Here is a 19,314-nt window from a genome sequence, read left to right as displayed (position 1 = left end):
ATTAATTTTATTAATTTGTTTCTTTCACTGTACTGTATTCTCAGAAAACTTTGCATCTTCTCTGATCAGTGCAGAGAAAGTCAGTATCTGGGAGAGGTATTTACAGCATGTGAATTGAACCATCTTCTGGATGTGTCTTTCAGTTGATGTGGTGGTTTAACTTCTAGGTGGTTGCAATGAATTGAGATGAATTCCATGCTCACTAAATGGAATATATACAGGAAATCCTGAGGGGTTTCAGTGAAGCAACTGTGTCTTTCTCCTTGTGTTTGAATCAGCATCAGTTCAGAACCTGTAGTTTCCCACAAAAGCTGATCATTTCCCTAGAAATGGAGAATGGTTCCTGAGCACCTTTATGTAGTTACTCTAATCTTGTGCTTGTGGGCTTCAAACAGGCACTACCAAAAGTAGGTGATGTAATGTACTATATGTGTAGATCATGCTAAAGAGCTTCTCACAAGGGAGACTAGAATTGAATGTGTTTCAACAACTTATATCAAAATGGCCACAGAGACCCATACAATGCCATTTATGCAAAACCTTATTTCTGTACAGAAACTCACACATAGACTAAACTTCACAGTTTTGTTTTGTCATAATTATCATTAATGACATCTGAAGGCTAGACTGAGTTCTCAGAGACTTGAGCATAGGAGTGTCACACCCGAAAACCAAACATCCTTGAACAGAGTAAGCCTTTCCCTCTCACAATGCACAGCAGCCAACAGGAAGCATCTCTGTCTGTACTCACTAGCAGGATCAAGGTGCTCCTGTATTTCAGTGAATGGATCACAGGCACCTGCAAATGCTGAGCCAATGATGTTACTGGTTTATGGATATTACAATAATTGTAGTTATGATAAGATAGGCTAATTGGAATTTTTATTAAAATTGTATATTATTATTATTATTATTATTATTATTATTATTATTATTATTATTATTATTATTATTATTATTATTATTATTATTATTATTATTAAAGTAGAAGGAAATATAGTGCCCACTATCTGAATGTGTACAAATCAGGAAATACGGTGACATTTAAATGTGAATGTTATATTTTTAAGCTCTTGGCGGTTCAGTTTCTATGAGGTCTGTAATTAATGCCTCCTCTTCTTCAAAATAATGGGACTTTTCTGACTTCTTTCATCGGCAGGTTTGTAGGCTTCTTATTTGGTGCTTGCTTTTTTGCATCACCACAGAATAAAAGTACTCAGGAGATGGGCTTTTCCCCACCTCTAGGTAGAAATTAACATCAAACATATGGAAAAGTAGACCCCTTTAACTTTTTTAATCTGTCCAAAGCGGTAGAAGGAGGCAATTGGAGTTTGTCCTAGTAGTACTTTATCAGAATGGCAGGTTCTTTTACACTGAGAAAATCCACCCAATTTTGTTGCGGCAGTTAAAGACTTAAAGCATAGCTCGCTGGGTGCAGACAATGGAGTTAAAAGGCATGGAGAGGGGAGGGGAGATGCTGCCTCTCTCAAGTGCCTGTATACTAACGTGCGAAGCATGTGGAATAAACAGGAAGATTTGGAGTTCTGTGTGAAGTCACTTGGCCATGATCTCATTGCGATCACGGAGACGTGGTGGGACAGCTCACATGACTGGAATGTCATCATGGAGGGCTATGTGCTTTTTAGGAAAGATTGGCTGGCAAGGCGGGGTGGTGGAGTTGCTCTTTATGTGAGTGAGCAGCTAGAATGTATTGAACTCCACCTGGGGGAGAGTGATGTAGAAGTTGAGAGCTTGTGGGTGAGAATCAAGGGCCAGGCTGGCAAAGGGGACACTGTTGTGGGTGTGTACTACAGGCCCCCTGATATGGAGGATGAGGTTGATGAGACCTTCCATAAGCAACTGGAAGTAGCGGCATGCTCCCAGGCACGGGTGCTTATGGGGGATTTCAATTATCCAGATATTTGCTGGACAACCAACATGGCCAGGCATGCACAGTCCAGACAATTCTTGCAGTGCATTGCAAATAACATCCTGATGCAGGTGGTCAAGGAACCGACGCGGGGTGGGGTGTTGCTGGACCTTATTCTCACCAATAAGGAAGGACTTGTTAAGGAAGTAAAAGTCGGGGGCAGCTTGAAATGTAGTGATCATGACATGGTGGAGTTCAATATCCTGAGTGGAGGAAGCAAAGCAAAAAGTAGGATTGCTACCCTGGACTTTAGGAGAGCCGATTTTGATCTCCTTAGGGACCAACTTGGGGCTATCCTGTGGGCCAGGGTGCTAGAAGGTAAGGGGGCCTGTGAGAGCTGGTTAGCATTTAAATGGCTCTTCTACCAAGATCAGGATTGGGGCGTCCCTGTGAATAAGAAATTGGGAAAAGGTGCAAGGAGACCTGCATGGATGAGTAAGGAGCACGTATGCAAGCTCCGTAGAAAGAAGAAAGTACAAGATATGTGGAAAAAACGTCTGACCACTTGGGAACAATATACGAATGTAGTCAGGAACTGCAGAGATGCAACCAGGAAAGCTAAAGCCCACCTCGAGTTGAATCTATCTAAGGAGATAAAGGATAATAGAAAAGGATTTTTTAAATATGGTAACAGCAAAAGGAAGGCTAGGGAGAATGTGATTGCCATACTAAGTGAGGGGGGGAGAACTGGTAACAGGGGATGCTGAGAAGACGGAAATACTGAACGCCTTCTTCTCTTCTGTCTTTAGTGAAAGTCAGGAATACCAGACCCTGTAGGTTGATGAGAGAGTCCAAGGAAAGGGAAATTTCCCTTTAGTCAGGGAAGAGGTGGTCCGTGAGTGCCTAGGAAACATTAAGGTCCATAAATCCATGGGACCTGATGGGGTGCATCCGTGGGTGCTGAGAGAGCTGGCGGAGGTTGTTGCTGAGCCTCTCTCTGTAATCTGTCAGAGGTCTTGGAGAACTGGGGAGGTGCCTGAAGGCTGGAGGACGGCCAATGTCACTCCAGTCTTCAAAAAAGGGCAAGAAGGAAGACCCGGGTAACTATAGGCCAGTCAGCCTCACCTCTGTCCCAGGGAAGGTGATGGAACAGCTTGTGCTGGATGCCATCTCCAGACGACTGGGTGATAAGGAGGTTATCAGGAGTACTCAGCATGGGTTCACCAAGGGGAGGTCGTGCTCGACCAACCTGGTGGCCTTTTATGAAGATGTCACTAGCTGGGTGGACAGGGGGAGGGCGGTAGATGTAGTCTGCCTTGATTTCAGTAAGGCTTTTGATACTGTCCCCCATGACATCCTTATAACAAAGCTGAGGAAGTATGGGATAGATGAGTGGACAGTGAAGTGGGTCGAGAATTGGCTGACTGGCAGAGTGCAGAGGGTTGTTGTTGGTGGTGCGGTGTCTGGCTGGAGGCCTGTAGCTAGCGGCGTCCCCCAGGGGTCTGTACTGGGTCCGGTCTTGTTCAACATCTTCATCAACGACCTTGATGAGGGGATAGTGACCACCCTCAGCAAGTTTGCTGATGACACGAAGTTGGGAGGATTGGCTGACACGCCTGAAGGCTGTGCTGCCATTCAGCGAGACCTGGACAGGCTGGAGAGCTGGGCAGTAAGAAAGCGGATGAGGTTTAACAAAAGCAAGTGTAGAGTCTTGCACCTGGGTAGAAATAATTGCATGCACCAGTACAGGCTGGGGGAAGACCTGCTGGAGAGGAGCTCTGCAGAGAGGGACCTGGGCGTCCTGGTGGACGACAGATTGACCATGAGCCAGCAGTGTGCCCTTGGAGCCAAAAAAGCCAATGGCATACTGGGGTGTATTAAAAAGAGCGTGTCCGGCAGGTCGAAGGAGGTGATCCTCCCCCTCTGCTCTGCCCTGGTGAGGCCTCATCTGGAATACTGTGTCCAGTTCTGGGCTCCCCAGTACGAAAAAGACAGGGATCTCTTAGAAAGAGTCCAGCGGAGGGCCACTAAGATGGTGAAGGGCCTGGAGCATCTCCCCTTTGAGGAGAGACTTAGGGAACTGAAGTCTTGAAAAAAGAAGGCTGAGAGGGGACTTGATCCAGGTTTATAAATACCTGAGGTGTGGGAGCCATAGTGGTGAGGCTGGTCTCTTTTCAGTAGTGCGTGGGGATAGTGCTATGGGTAATGGGATGAAAGCACAGCATAGGAAGTTCCGCACAAATGTGCGGAAGAACTTCTTTACAGTGCGGGTGACGGAGCACTGGAACAGGCTGCCCAGGGAGGTGGTGGAGTCTCCTTCTCTGGAGATATTCAAGACCCGCCTGGACGCCTACCTGTGCGACGTGGTGTAGGGAACCTGCTTTGGCAGGGGGGTTGGACTCGATGATCTCTAGAGGTCCCTTCCAACCCCTACAATTCTGTGATTCTGTGATGTATATTGCTGACAAGAATTGTATGGTGGTCTTACATAAAATCTGAAAACCAAAATTTCTTCCCTCTTAATGGCTGTTAAATGATTCTTGGGATCAAGAAATAGCGTGGTTAACAGGAACCTATGTCACTTTCTGGATTACTTCCTTCATTATGCTACAACAGAATGGTGGCACATGTGAAGGACTGTATAGAGAAGGAAGACAGGAGTGTTACTTTGGCTTACAGATCAACACTTTTTACTTCTCTCTCCAGTTAAAAGCATGGGAACATTTACTGTCTTTGGCCTAGCTGGCGGTTTTTAGTTGCTTTGGATTTGCTTAGTTGCTACAGAATTTTGGATGAATGGGAGGAAAGTCAGCTGCAATGACATGGGTTTACCCTGCCTTAAGTCAGATTAATGTATTTGTGTTACTTTTCTTCCTTGCCGATGTCAGTGCCAGCTCTGCAGAAAAGGGGGTCCTGGCCATGCCTTCACCATGAACCCAAGTTACAAAGCCCCAAATTAACGTCTAATGAACACAGTCAAGCTTAAAGCTAGCTTCTGCAATTGTTAGTCTCAGCTTGCCATCCACCGGTGTTCCAAAGCTGATGCATTAGTTTCACCAAAAGAAGGGCACATACACCACTAGTTTTGTTTGGTTTTTAATTTTTTTTTAATTTTTATAATTTTTTATAATTTTTTAAAATTTTTATGAATTTTCTAAATTTTTATTAATTTTTTATTATTTTTTATTAAATTTTAATTAAAACATATATATCGATGAAACATCGATGTATATGTTTTAATAATATGCGTTTTCTGATCTACATTAACTATATTTAAGTATTTAACTATATTTTCAGTGTGGACAAAGATGATTCTTCTTCACTCCATGTGGTCCCGGCATCTAAAAGGCATATGTAGAAATGCCGGTGGCTACCAGGATATGGGTCTAGCTGTCTCTGTCTCCTGGCTGCTCGGATAGATGTCTTCATGGTCTTGCTGTACTCCAAACGCTGCCTTAAGTAAGCAGCTTCTTTTGAAATCCATCAGATGTAGCCTGCGGTAGCGGCTGTTTCCCAAAGAAGTCTCTGCTGCATCGCATCTCTGCGGCCTCCTCGTGCTTCTGCTATCAACAGCCCCTGCCTGCTCAAAGGACAGGAATGTGTCCAAGTCCTCTTGCTGTACCCTGAGCCTGAGCTCAATCCAGAGGACTCTGCAAGAGGTGGTTGACAGCCGGAGCTTGCAGAAGCAGACGGAGGGCCTCAACTCGCGCTGCACTGTTGACAGTTGAGGCATAGCTACCCAGGCTTCTGTCACCAGTTCCTGGAACCAGGTTGCAGTTTTCTCCATATCCTGGAGAGTTTGTATAGGAGGCTGAGCATCTTCTCTCTCCCCAGGTGGTCCTCAGGGTGGTGAAGGAAGGACAGTGTAGTCTCTCACCAGCTGCTCCCTTGTGCATATTCAGTTCAGCACTCTGGCTACCGCACTGTTGGTTTGTTGTGGAGAAAACATTTGGGAGCAATTCCGACTGCCTGCTGAGTGGTGTCTTCTCCATGTCCAGAGTGCTCGTCTGTAGGACAAGTGGGCGTCTCTCATTTCCAATAGAACAGCAGGCCTGTGAGCCGATCTTGCAGCTCCCACAACTCCTGCAGTGCCTGCTCATAACTGTCTGGATCTTGCACCAGGTGCTGGAGGAGGTTGAGCGGTCGGGACGCTCGGAATTCCTGCGGCAAGATGATCTCCGCAGGCACATCCTCATTTCCTATGAGGAAATGGTTCAGGCATTTCTCCTCCACACAGCAGCACAGGTAACGCAAGATGTCATCCATCCGCTGCAGGAAATAGCTCCCATGCCAGCTTTTCAAAGGGATGGCAGTCAGGAGGTGCATGAGCACTGTCCTCAGCTGGTAGGGAGAAAAAGTCTGTCCCGCCAGGATGTGGGCACCCACTTGCACATATGTGAGGTTGAAAGTGTTCCACTGGTCACGGGTGGCTATGTGCTGGAAAAACTTTGCCTCAGCCACCGCACAACTCTGTGGCCAGGTTGTGCTGGGGGTAAAAGCAGCCTCTGTCTCCTGGCTGCTCAGAAAGATGTCCGTATTTTCTTGCTGGACGCCAAACACAATCTCAACAACGCAGGCTGTTTTGTGGATGTCTGTCAGATGAATCCTGCAGGAGCGCCCGGACGGCATCACATTCATGCTGCACGTCTCTGCCTCAGGCATGTATTTCCAGGCACGTGTGATCAGCACCTGGAACCATTGGACAGTCTTCTCCACATCTAGGTAGGCGTCCTCGCAGAAGTCACGTAGTAGGCTGGGGTGCTGATTTCCCAGCTCTTCCTTGGAGGTGTGGAGGAAGCACCGCATACCCATCTCCGGCTCCCTCCCGCACGTGCATTCCAGATCTACGTGGATGCGGGAGTTCCTTGCTGGCAGCTCCCCTGCGGCTCCCAGATCAAGGTGGAAAACGTGCCCACGGGGGGCCGACAGGGGCACAAGCAGGCAGAAGATGGGTTCCTTCTCAGGGGGACACCAGCCTTCATAGGCACTGCCCACCCCGATGGGGCGCTCTGGCACCGGAAAGAAAGTATCTGACACCAGATACTGGCATAAGTTGATGAGGCGACCAAATAGGAGGAGTATCTGCTCACAGTTGTCTCGATGAATTTGGTCTGGCCAGAGCGCATCAGCCTGTTGCTCCTCCTGCTGCTCCTGCTTACTGATGGAGCTCTCCTCATCACTGATGTCTTCTCTTCTCTGGAACTTTTTATAGATCTTCCACATGAACCAGAGAAAAAGGAAGAGAATGCAAAGAACACTGCAAACCTTCCAGTAAGGCAACACAGAGAAGAGCAAGGCTTGAATATCCACCCTGCTCTTCTTCAGGTTGCTCTCTTCTAATTGCGGAAGCGGAAGCGGAAGCTTTTCCATCCGCTTTCGCAGAAACACCTCACGCATGCGTTCAAGAAGGTTGCAAACCTTCCGGTAAGGCAACACAGAGGACAAGGCTCGAATGCCTATCCAGCTCTGCCCCAGGTTCTCTACGTGCTGCCACTGAAGTGTCATCTGCTCTTGCAGAAACACCTCACGCTCACGCATGCGTTCCAGCGTTTCTGCGTCCAACTCATCACCAACGAAAGCCACTGTCAGCGCCAACAAGGCGAAGAAAAACGCCAAAGCCATGATCTGGAAGAGATGAGAGAGGGGAGGTCAGTGGGGCTGGGTGGGAGCTCGAGCACGGCTGGGGGAGCGGGTCCAGGAGCCACAGCCCCTGGGCTCAGGTAGGAGCGGGGCCGAGGGAGCTGGGAGGCAGCGGGGGCTGAGGCCAGCGCCGCTGCTGGCTGCCCAGAGAGCCGCTCACAGGCTCCCCTGAGCGCTCGCTGCCGGCACTGCAGGCTCCCAAACCCCTCGCGGGCCGCAGGTCGCGCCCGGCCCAGCACAGCCTTCCCCCTGCTGCTGCACTCACCGCTGGCCCAGGCCAAAGTGGAGCAGCGCTGCCCGCTGCTGGCCTCGATGCCAGCGCCGCATTGTGACGCGCTGTGCCGTCACAGACGCCCCATCCCCACCCTTCGGCCCCACCCTTCGGCCCCCCCTCAGCTGCCCTGGGCCTCCATGGCCGCGGCATCGGCCCTGTTCTGAGGCGCGTGGCCGGACTGGATTTCCTTTGTTTCCCTCGGGTTTTACTGCAGAGAAAGCAGTTGGCTTCATATGTTGTGCTACCCTAAGGGGCGATTACAGATTAAACACGTCTTGTTCTTAACCTGACTTTTTTGGTTGCATTTGCTTCAATTTCTTCAGTTTTTGTTGATGCAATATTCTTTTCATTATCAGGTCCACTTTAAATCTCAAACTTTGTCCACTCTTGACTTCTTGACTCAAGAGAGGGATCTCTGAGACGAGTGTGTTTCTGCCTGTCTGCAGAGCAGTAAATCAAGTGGGCCTGTCCATCTTGAGCCTTGTCTATGTTTTTCTGAGTTCCCAGGGCCTCCCTTAGGTTTGCCTGCAGTTAGACTAGTTTTCACCAATTCTTTTACTCCTTTAAGGGATCACGACAGACTAAATAGCACACATTATGGGCAACTCTTAATGAGTATGACTGGATATTCCAGGATCTGAATCAGAACTGTAGTCTCTTGTTTATGTGAATCTTTATTCAATGTAGTTTTAAAATTTTCTTAAATGGCGTTAATTGGAGTAAACAATTCTGATCTTAATAAGCAAGTTCCTGAGACCGGGGAATGGGAGATTCCCCTTTAGTCAGGGAAGAGGTGGTCCGTGAGTGCCTAGGAAACATTAAGGTCCATAAATCCATGGGACCTGATGGGGTGCATCCGCGGGTGCTGAGAGAGCTGGCGGAGGTTGTTGCTGAGCCTCTCTCTGTAATCTGTCAGAGGTCTTGGAGAACTGGGGAGGTGCCTGAAGGCTGGAGGACGGCCAATGTCACTCCAGTCTTCAAAAAAGGGCAAGAAGGAAGACCCGGGTAACTATAGGCCAGTCAGCCTCACCTCTGTCCCAGGGAAGGTGATGGAACAGCTTGTGCTGGATGCCATCTCCAGACGACTGGGTGATAAGGAGGTTATCAGGAGTACTCAGCATGGGTTCACCAAGGGGAGGTCGTGCTCGACCAACCTGGTGGCCTTTTATGAAGATGTCACTAGCTGGGTGGACAGGGGGAGGGCGGTAGATGTAGTCTGCCTTGATTTCAGTAAGGCTTTTGATACTGTCCCCCATGACATCCTTATAACAAAGCTGAGGAAGTATGGGATAGATGAGTGGACAGTGAAGTGGGTCGAGAATTGGCTGACTGGCAGAGTGCAGAGGGTTGTTGGTGGTGGTGCGGTGTCTGGCTGGAGGCCTGTAACTAGCGGCGTCCCCCAGGGGTCTGTACTGGGTCCGGTCTTGTTCAACATCTTCATCAACGACCTTGATGAGGGGATAGTGACCACCCTCAGCAAGTTTGCTGATGACACGAAGTTGGGAGGATTGGCTGACACGCCTGAAGGCTGTGCTGCCATTCAGCGAGACCTGGACAGGCTGGAGAGCTGGGCAGTAAGAAAGCGGATGAGGTTTAACAAAAGCAAGTGTAGAGTCTTGCACCTGGGTAGAAATAATTGCATGCACCAGTACAGGCTGGGGGAAGACCTGCTGGAGAGGAGCTCTGCAGAGAGGGACCTGGGCGTCCTGGTGGACGACAGATTGACCATGAGCCAGCAGTGTGCCCTTGGAGCCAAAAAAGCCAATGGCATACTGGGGTGTATTAAAAAGAGCGTGTCCGGCAGGTCGAAGGAGGTGATCCTCCCCCTCTGCTCTGCCCTGGTGAGGCCTCATCTGGAATACTGTGTCCAGTTCTGGGCTCCCCAGTACGAAAAAGACAGGGATCTCTTAGAAAGAGTCCAGCGGAGGGCCACTAAGATGGTGAAGGGCCTGGAGCATCTCCCCTTTGAGGAGAGACTTAGGGAACTGGGTCCGTTTAGCCTTGAAAAAAGAAGGCTGAGAGGGGACTTGATCCAGGTTTATAAATACCTGAGGTGTGGGAGCCATAGTGGTGAGGCTGGTCTCTTTTCAGTAGTGCGTGGGGATAGTGCTATGGGTAATGGGATGAAAGCACAGCATAGGAAGTTCCGCACAAATGTGCGGAAGAACTTCTTTACAGTGCGGGTGACGGAGCACTGGAACAGGCTGCCCAGGGAGGTGGTGGAGTCTCCTTCTCTGGAGATATTCAAGACCCGCCTGGACGCCTACCTGTGCGACGTGGTGTAGGGAACCTGCTTTGGCAGGGGGGTTGGACTCGATGATCTCTAGAGGTCCCTTCCAACCCCTACAATTCTGTGATTCTGTGATGTATATTGCTGACAAGAATTGTATGGTGGTCTTACATAAAATCTGAAAACCAAAATTTCTTCCCTCTTAATGGCTGTTAAATGATTCTTGGGATCAAGAAATAGCGTGGTTAACAGGAACCTATGTCACTTTCTGGATTACTTCCTTCATTATGCTACAACAGAATGGTGGCACATGTGAAGGACTGTATAGAGAAGGAAGACAGGAGTGTTACTTTGGCTTACAGATCAACACTTTTTACTTCTCTCTCCAGTTAAAAGCATGGGAACATTTACTGTCTTTGGCCTAGCTGGCGGTTTTTAGTTGCTTTGGATTTGCTTAGTTGCTACAGAATTTTGGATGAATGGGAGGAAAGTCAGCTGCAATGACATGGGTTTACCCTGCCTTAAGTCAGATTAATGTATTTGTGTTACTTTTCTTCCTTGCCGATGTCAGTGCCAGCTCTGCAGAAAAGGGGGTCCTGGCCATGCCTTCACCATGAACCCAAGTTACAAAGCCCCAAATTAACGTCTAATGAACACAGTCAAGCTTAAAGCTAGCTTCTGCAATTGTTAGTCTCAGCTTGCCATCCACCGGTGTTCCAAAGCTGATGCATTAGTTTCACCAAAAGAAGGGCACATACACCACTAGTTTTGTTTGGTTTTTAATTTTTTTTTAATTTTTATAATTTTTTATAATTTTTTAAAATTTTTATGAATTTTCTAAATTTTTATTAATTTTTTATTAATTTTTATTAAATTTTAATTAAAACATATATATCGATGAAACATCGATGTATATGTTTTAATAATATGCGTTTTCTGATCTACATTAACTATATTTAAGTATTTAACTATATTTTCAGTGTGGACAAAGATGATTCTTCTTCACTCCATGTGGTCCCGGCATCTAAAAGGCATATGTAGAAATGCCGGTGGCTACCAGGATATGGGTCTAGCTGTCTCTGTCTCCTGGCTGCTCGGATAGATGTCTTCATGGTCTTGCTGTACTCCAAACGCTGCCTTAAGTAAGCAGCTTCTTTTGAAATCCATCAGATGTAGCCTGCGGTAGCGGCTGTTTCCCAAAGAAGTCTCTGCTGCATCGCATCTCTGCGGCCTCCTCGTGCTTCTGCTATCAACAGCCCCTGCCTGCTCAAAGGACAGGAATGTGTCCAAGTCCTCTTGCTGTACCCTGAGCCTGAGCTCAATCCAGAGGACTCTGCAAGAGGTGGTTGACAGCCGGAGCTTGCAGAAGCAGACGGAGGGCCTCAACTCGCGCTGCACTGTTGACAGTTGAGGCATAGCTACCCAGGCTTCTGTCACCAGTTCCTGGAACCAGGTTGCAGTTTTCTCCATATCCTGGAGAGTTTGTATAGGAGGCTGAGCATCTTCTCTCTCCCCAGGTGGTCCTCAGGGTGGTGAAGGAAGGACAGTGTAGTCTCTCACCAGCTGCTCCCTTGTGCATATTCAGTTCAGCACTCTGGCTACCGCACTGTTGGTTTGTTGTGGAGAAAACATTTGGGAGCAATTCCGACTGCCTGCTGAGTGGTGTCTTCTCCATGTCCAGAGTGCTCGTCTGTAGGACAAGTGGGCGTCTCTCATTTCCAATAGAACAGCAGGCCTGTGAGCCGATCTTGCAGCTCCCACAACTCCTGCAGTGCCTGCTCATAACTGTCTGGATCTTGCACCAGGTGCTGGAGGAGGTTGAGCGGTCGGGACGCTCGGAATTCCTGCGGCAAGATGATCTCCGCAGGCACATCCTCATTTCCTATGAGGAAATGGTTCAGGCATTTCTCCTCCACACAGCAGCACAGGTAACGCAAGATGTCATCCATCCGCTGCAGGAAATAGCTCCCATGCCAGCTTTTCAAAGGGATGGCAGTCAGGAGGTGCATGAGCACTGTCCTCAGCTGGTAGGGAGAAAAAGTCTGTCCCGCCAGGATGTGGGCACCCACTTGCACATATGTGAGGTTGAAAGTGTTCCACTGGTCACGGGTGGCTATGTGCTGGAAAAACTTTGCCTCAGCCACCGCACAACTCTGTGGCCAGGTTGTGCTGGGGGTAAAAGCAGCCTCTGTCTCCTGGCTGCTCAGAAAGATGTCCGTATTTTCTTGCTGGACGCCAAACACAATCTCAACAACGCAGGCTGTTTTGTGGATGTCTGTCAGATGAATCCTGCAGGAGCGCCCGGACGGCATCACATTCATGCTGCACGTCTCTGCCTCAGGCATGTATTTCCAGGCACGTGTGATCAGCACCTGGAACCATTGGACAGTCTTCTCCACATCTAGGTAGGCGTCCTCGCAGAAGTCACGTAGTAGGCTGGGGTGCTGATTTCCCAGCTCTTCCTTGGAGGTGTGGAGGAAGCACCGCATACCCATCTCCGGCTCCCTCCCGCACGTGCATTCCAGATCTACGTGGATGCGGGAGTTCCTTGCTGGCAGCTCCCCTGCGGCTCCCAGATCAAGGTGGAAAACGTGCCCACGGGGGGCCGACAGGGGCACAAGCAGGCAGAAGATGGGTTCCTTCTCAGGGGGACACCAGCCTTCATAGGCACTGCCCACCCCGATGGGGCGCTCTGGCACCGGAAAGAAAGTATCTGACACCAGATACTGGCATAAGTTGATGAGGCGACCAAATAGGAGGAGTATCTGCTCACAGTTGTCTCGATGAATTTGGTCTGGCCAGAGCGCATCAGCCTGTTGCTCCTCCTGCTGCTCCTGCTTACTGATGGAGCTCTCCTCATCACTGATGTCTTCTCTTCTCTGGAACTTTTTATAGATCTTCCACATGAACCAGAGAAAAAGGAAGAGAATGCAAAGAACACTGCAAACCTTCCAGTAAGGCAACACAGAGAAGAGCAAGGCTTGAATATCCACCCTGCTCTTCTTCAGGTTGCTCTCTTCTAATTGCGGAAGCGGAAGCGGAAGCTTTTCCATCCGCTTTCGCAGAAACACCTCACGCATGCGTTCAAGAAGGTTGCAAACCTTCCGGTAAGGCAACACAGAGGACAAGGCTCGAATGCCTATCCAGCTCTGCCCCAGGTTCTCTACGTGCTGCCACTGAAGTGTCATCTGCTCTTGCAGAAACACCTCACGCTCACGCATGCGTTCCAGCGTTTCTGCGTCCAACTCATCACCAACGAAAGCCACTGTCAGCGCCAACAAGGCGAAGAAAAACGCCAAAGCCATGATCTGGAAGAGATGAGAGAGGGGAGGTCAGTGGGGCTGGGTGGGAGCTCGAGCACGGCTGGGGGAGCGGGTCCAGGAGCCACAGCCCCTGGGCTCAGGTAGGAGCGGGGCCGAGGGAGCTGGGAGGCAGCGGGGGCTGAGGCCAGCGCCGCTGCTGGCTGCCCAGAGAGCCGCTCACAGGCTCCCCTGAGCGCTCGCTGCCGGCACTGCAGGCTCCCAAACCCCTCGCGGGCCGCAGGTCGCGCCCGGCCCAGCACAGCCTTCCCCCTGCTGCTGCACTCACCGCTGGCCCAGGCCAAAGTGGAGCAGCGCTGCCCGCTGCTGGCCTCGATGCCAGCGCCGCATTGTGACGCGCTGTGCCGTCACAGACGCCCCATCCCCACCCTTCGGCCCCACCCTTCGGCCCCCCCTCAGCTGCCCTGGGCCTCCATGGCCGCGGCATCGGCCCTGTTCTGAGGCGCGTGGCCGGACTGGATTTCCTTTGTTTCCCTCGGGTTTTACTGCAGAGAAAGCAGTTGGCTTCATATGTTGTGCTACCCTAAGGGGCGATTACAGATTAAACACGTCTTGTTCTTAACCTGACTTTTTTGGTTGCATTTGCTTCAATTTCTTCAGTTTTTGTTGATGCAATATTCTTTTCATTATCAGGTCCGCTTTAAATCTCAAACTTTGTCCACTCTTGACTTCTTGACTCAAGAGAGGGATCTCTGAGACGAGTGTGTTTCTGCCTGTCTGCAGAGCAGTAAATCAAGTGGGCCTGTCCATCTTGAGCCTTGTCTATGTTTTTCTGAGTTCCCAGGGCCTCCCTTAGGTTTGCCTGCAGTTAGACTAGTTTTCACCAATTCTTTTACTCCTTTAAGGGATCACGACAGACTAAATAGCACACATTATGGGCAACTCTTAATGAGTATGACTGGATATTCCAGGATCTGAATCAGAACTGTAGTCTCTTGTTTATGTGAATCTTTATTCAATGTAGTTTTAAAATTTTCTTAAATGGCGTTAATTGGAGTAAACAATTCTGATCTTAATAAGCAAGTTCCTGAGACCGGGGAATGGGAGATTCCCCTTTAGTCAGGGAAGAGGTGGTCCGTGAGTGCCTAGGAAACATTAAGGTCCATAAATCCATGGGACCTGATGGGGTGCATCCGCGGGTGCTGAGAGAGCTGGCGGAGGTTGTTGCTGAGCCTCTCTCTGTAATCTGTCAGAGGTCTTGGAGAACTGGGGAGGTGCCTGAAGGCTGGAGGACGGCCAATGTCACTCCAGTCTTCAAAAAAGGGCAAGAAGGAAGACCCGGGTAACTATAGGCCAGTCAGCCTCACCTCTGTCCCAGGGAAGGTGATGGAACAGCTTGTGCTGGATGCCATCTCCAGACGACTGGGTGATAAGGAGGTTATCAGGAGTACTCAGCATGGGTTCACCAAGGGGAGGTCGTGCTCGACCAACCTGGTGGCCTTTTATGAAGATGTCACTAGCTGGGTGGACAGGGGGAGGGCGGTAGATGTAGTCTGCCTTGATTTCAGTAAGGCTTTTGATACTGTCCCCCATGACATCCTTATAACAAAGCTGAGGAAGTATGGGATAGATGAGTGGACAGTGAAGTGGGTCGAGAATTGGCTGACTGGCAGAGTGCAGAGGGTTGTTGGTGGTGGTGCGGTGTCTGGCTGGAGGCCTGTAACTAGCGGCGTCCCCCAGGGGTCTGTACTGGGTCCGGTCTTGTTCAACATCTTCATCAACGACCTTGATGAGGGGATAGTGACCACCCTCAGCAAGTTTGCTGATGACACGAAGTTGGGAGGATTGGCTGACACGCCTGAAGGCTGTGCTGCCATTCAGCGAGACCTGGACAGGCTGGAGAGCTGGGCAGTAAGAAAGCGGATGAGGTTTAACAAAAGCAAGTGTAGAGTCTTGCACCTGGGTAGAAATAATTGCATGCACCAGTACAGGCTGGGGGAAGACCTGCTGGAGAGGAGCTCTGCAGAGAGGGACCTGGGCGTCCTGGTGGACGACAGATTGACCATGAGCCAGCAGTGTGCCCTTGGAGCCAAAAAAGCCAATGGCATACTGGGGTGTATTAAAAAGAGCGTGTCCGGCAGGTCGAAGGAGGTGATCCTCCCCCTCTGCTCTGCCCTGGTGAGGCCTCATCTGGAATACTGTGTCCAGTTCTGGGCTCCCCAGTACGAAAAAGACAGGGATCTCTTAGAAAGAGTCCAGCGGAGGGCCACTAAGATGGTGAAGGGCCTGGAGCATCTCCCCTTTGAGGAGAGACTTAGGGAACTGGGTCCGTTTAGCCTTGAAAAAAGAAGGCTGAGAGGGGACTTGATCCAGGTTTATAAATACCTGAGGTGTGGGAGCCATAGTGGTGAGGCTGGTCTCTTTTCAGTAGTGCGTGGGGATAGTGCTATGGGTAATGGGATGAAAGCACAGCATAGGAAGTTCCGCACAAATGTGCGGAAGAACTTCTTTACAGTGCGGGTGACGGAGCACTGGAACAGGCTGCCCAGGGAGGTGGTGGAGTCTCCTTCTCTGGAGATATTCAAGACCCGCCTGGACGCCTACCTGTGCGACGTGGTGTAGGGAACCTGCTTTGGCAGGGGGGTTGGACTCGATGATCTCTAGAGGTCCCTTCCAACCCCTACAATTCTGTGATTCTGTGATGTATATTGCTGACAAGAATTGTATGGTGGTCTTACATAAAATCTGAAAACCAAAATTTCTTCCCTCTTAATGGCTGTTAAATGATTCTTGGGATCAAGAAATAGCGTGGTTAACAGGAACCTATGTCACTTTCTGGATTACTTCCTTCATTATGCTACAACAGAATGGTGGCACATGTGAAGGACTGTATAGAGAAGGAAGACAGGAGTGTTACTTTGGCTTACAGATCAACACTTTTTACTTCTCTCTCCAGTTAAAAGCATGGGAACATTTACTGTCTTTGGCCTAGCTGGCGGTTTTTAGTTGCTTTGGATTTGCTTAGTTGCTACAGAATTTTGGATGAATGGGAGGAAAGTCAGCTGCAATGACATGGGTTTACCCTGCCTTAAGTCAGATTAATGTATTTGTGTTACTTTTCTTCCTTGCCGATGTCAGTGCCAGCTCTGCAGAAAAGGGGGTCCTGGCCATGCCTTCACCATGAACCCAAGTTACAAAGCCCCAAATTAACGTCTAATGAACACAGTCAAGCTTAAAGCTAGCTTCTGCAATTGTTAGTCTCAGCTTGCCATCCACCGGTGTTCCAAAGCTGATGCATTAGTTTCACCAAAAGAAGGGCACATACACCACTAGTTTTGTTTGGTTTTTAATTTTTTTTTAATTTTTATAATTTTTTATAATTTTTTAAAATTTTTATGAATTTTCTAAATTTTTATTAATTTTTTATTAATTTTTATTAAATTTTAATTAAAACATATATATCGATGAAACATCGATGTATATGTTTTAATAATATGCGTTTTCTGATCTACATTAACTATATTTAAGTATTTAACTATATTTTCAGTGTGGACAAAGATGATTCTTCTTCACTCCATGTGGTCCCGGCATCTAAAAGGCATATGTAGAAATGCCGGTGGCTACCAGGATATGGGTCTAGCTGTCTCTGTCTCCTGGCTGCTCGGATAGATGTCTTCATGGTCTTGCTGTACTCCAAACGCTGCCTAAAGTAAGCAGCTTCTTTTGAAATCCATCAGATGTAGCCTGCGGTAGCGGCTGTTTCCCAAAGAAGTCTCTGCTGCATCGCATCTCTGCGGCCTCCTCGTGCTTCTGCTATCAACAGCCCCTGCCTGCTCAAAGGACAGGAATGTGTCCAAGTCCTCTTGCTGTACCCTGAGCCTGAGCTCAATCCAGAGGACTCTGCAAGAGGTGGTTGTCAGCCGGAGCTTGCAGAAGCAGACGGAGGGCCTCAACTCGCGCTGCACTGTTGACAGTTGAGGCATAGCTACCCAGGCTTCTGTCACCAGTTCCTGGAACCAGGTTGCAGTTTTCTCCATATCCTGGAGAGTTTGTATAGGAGGCTGAGCATCTTCTCTCTCCCCAGGTGGTCCTCAGGGTGGTGAAGGAAGGACAGTGTAGTCTCTCACCAGCTGCTCCCTTGTGCATATTCAGTTCAGCACTCTGGCTACCGCACTGTTGGTTTGTTGTGGAGAAAACATTTGGGAGCAATTCCGACTGCCTGCTGAGTGGTGTCTTCTCCATGTCCAGAGTGCTCGTCTGTAGGACAAGTGGGCGTCTCTCATTTCCAATAGAACAGCAGGCCTGTGAGCCGATCTTGCAGCTCCCACAACTCCTGCAGTGCCTGCTCATAACTGTCTGGATCTTGCACCAGGTGCTGGAGGAGGTTGAGCGGTCGGGATGCTCGGAATTCCTGCGGCAAGATGATCTCCGCAGGCACATCCTCATTTCCTATGAGGAAATGGTTCAGGCATTTCTCCTCCACACAGCAGCACAGGTAACGCAAGATGTCATCCATCCGCTGCAGGAAATAGCTCCCATGCCAGCTTTTCAAAGGGATGGCAGTCAGGAGGTGCATGAGCACTGTCCTCAGCTGGTAGGGAGAAAAAGTCTGTCCCGCCAGGATGTGGGCACCCACTTGCACATATGTGAGGTTGAAAGTGTTCCACTGGTCACGGGTGGCTATGTGCTGGAAAAACTTTGCCTCAGCCACCGCACAACTCTGTGGCCAGGTTGTGCTGGGGGTAAAAGCAGCCTCTGTCTCCTGGCTGCTCAGAAAGATGTCCGTATTTTCTTGCTGGACGCCAAACACAATCTCAACAACGCAGGCTGTTTTGTGGATGTCTGTCAGATGAATCCTGCAGGAGCGCCCGGACGGCATCACATTCATGCTGCACGTCTCTGCCTCAGGCATGTATTTCCAGGCACGTGTGATCAGCACCTGGAACCATTGGACAGTCTTCTCCACATCTAGGTAGGCGTCCTCGCAGAAGTCACGTAGTAGGCTGGGGTGCTGATTTCCCAGCTCTTCCTTGGAGGTGTGGAGGAAGCACCGCATACCCATCTCCGGCTCCCTCCCGCACGTGCATTCCAGATCTACGTGGATGCGGGAGTTCCTTGCTGGCAGCTCCCCTGCGGCTCCCAGATCAAGGTGGAAAACGTGCCCACGGGGGGCCGACAGGGGCACAAGCAGGCAGAAGATGGGTTCCTTCTCAGGGGGACACCAGCCTTCATAGGCACTGCCCACCCCGATGGGGCGCTCTGGCACCGGAAAGAAAGTATCTGACACCAGATACTGGCATAAGTTGATGAGGTGACCAAATAGGAGGAGTATCTGCTCACAGTTGTCTCGATGAATTTGGTCTGGCCAGAGCGCATCAGCCTGTTGCTCCTCCTGCTGCTCCTGCTTACTGATGGAGCTCTCCTCATCACTGATGTCTTCTCTTCTCTGGAACTTTTTATAGATCTTCCACATGAACCAGAGAAAAAGGAAGAGAATGCAAAGAACACTGCAAACCTTCCAGTAAGGCAACACAGAGAAGAGCAAGGCTTGAATATCCACCCTGCTCTTCTTCAGGTTGCTCTCTTCTAATTGCGGAAGCGGAAGCGGAAGCTTTTCCATCCGCTTTCGCAGAAACACCTCACGCATGCGTTCAAGAAGGTTGCAAACCTTCCGGTAAGGCAACACAGAGGACAAGGCTCGAATGCCTATCCAGCTCTGCCCCAGGTTCTCTACGTGCTGCCACTGAAGTGTCATCTGCTCTTGCAGAAACACCTCACGCTCACGCATGCGTTCCAGCGTTTCTGCGTCCAACTCATCACCAACGAAAGCCACTGTCAGCGCCAACAAGGCGAAGAAAAACGCCAAAGCCATGATCTGGAAGAGATGAGAGAGGGGAGGTCAGTGGGGCTGGGTGGGAGCTCGAGCACGGCTGGGGGAGCGGGTCCAGGAGCCACAGCCCCTGGGCTCAGGTAGGAGCGGGGCCGAGGGAGCTGGGAGGCAGCGGGGGCTGAGGCCAGCGCCGCTGCTGGCTGCCCAGAG

General features: G+C 49.7%; 3 protein-coding genes across 3 annotated transcripts; all 3 read right to left on the bottom strand.

Moving 5' to 3' along the window:
* Window positions 1–5,522: 5,522 nt before the first annotated feature.
* On the bottom strand, window positions 5,523–7,185 carry LOC146761540 (inositol 1,4,5-trisphosphate receptor-interacting protein-like 1). Its single transcript, XM_085542087.1, has one exon. The coding sequence runs from the start codon at window positions 7,091–7,093 to the stop codon at window positions 5,900–5,902; it is 1,194 nt and encodes a 397-aa protein (XP_085398213.1). The 5' UTR covers window positions 7,094–7,185; the 3' UTR covers window positions 5,523–5,899.
* A 4,164-nt stretch (window positions 7,186–11,349) lies between these two features.
* LOC146761539 (inositol 1,4,5-trisphosphate receptor-interacting protein-like 1) lies at window positions 11,350–13,012 on the bottom strand. Its single transcript, XM_085542086.1, has one exon. It carries the CDS (start codon window positions 12,918–12,920, stop codon window positions 11,727–11,729), a length of 1,194 nt encoding a protein of 397 aa, XP_085398212.1. The 5' UTR covers window positions 12,921–13,012; the 3' UTR covers window positions 11,350–11,726.
* A 4,176-nt stretch (window positions 13,013–17,188) lies between these two features.
* Window positions 17,189–18,827, bottom strand: LOC146761538 (inositol 1,4,5-trisphosphate receptor-interacting protein-like 1). The gene has a single exon (XM_085542085.1). The coding sequence runs from the start codon at window positions 18,745–18,747 to the stop codon at window positions 17,554–17,556; it is 1,194 nt and encodes a 397-aa protein (XP_085398211.1). The 5' UTR covers window positions 18,748–18,827; the 3' UTR covers window positions 17,189–17,553.
* Between the last annotated feature and the right edge of the window lie 487 nt (window positions 18,828–19,314).

The sequence above is a fragment of the Coturnix japonica genome, chromosome 3 (genome assembly GCF_054131305.1).
Source record: "Coturnix japonica strain WE chromosome 3, WE-NBRP24, whole genome shotgun sequence".
NCBI lineage: Eukaryota > Metazoa > Chordata > Aves > Galliformes > Phasianidae > Coturnix > Coturnix japonica.
The sequence above is the reverse complement of the archived record's forward strand: the minus strand, read 5'-3'. Positions and strand labels throughout refer to the sequence as shown.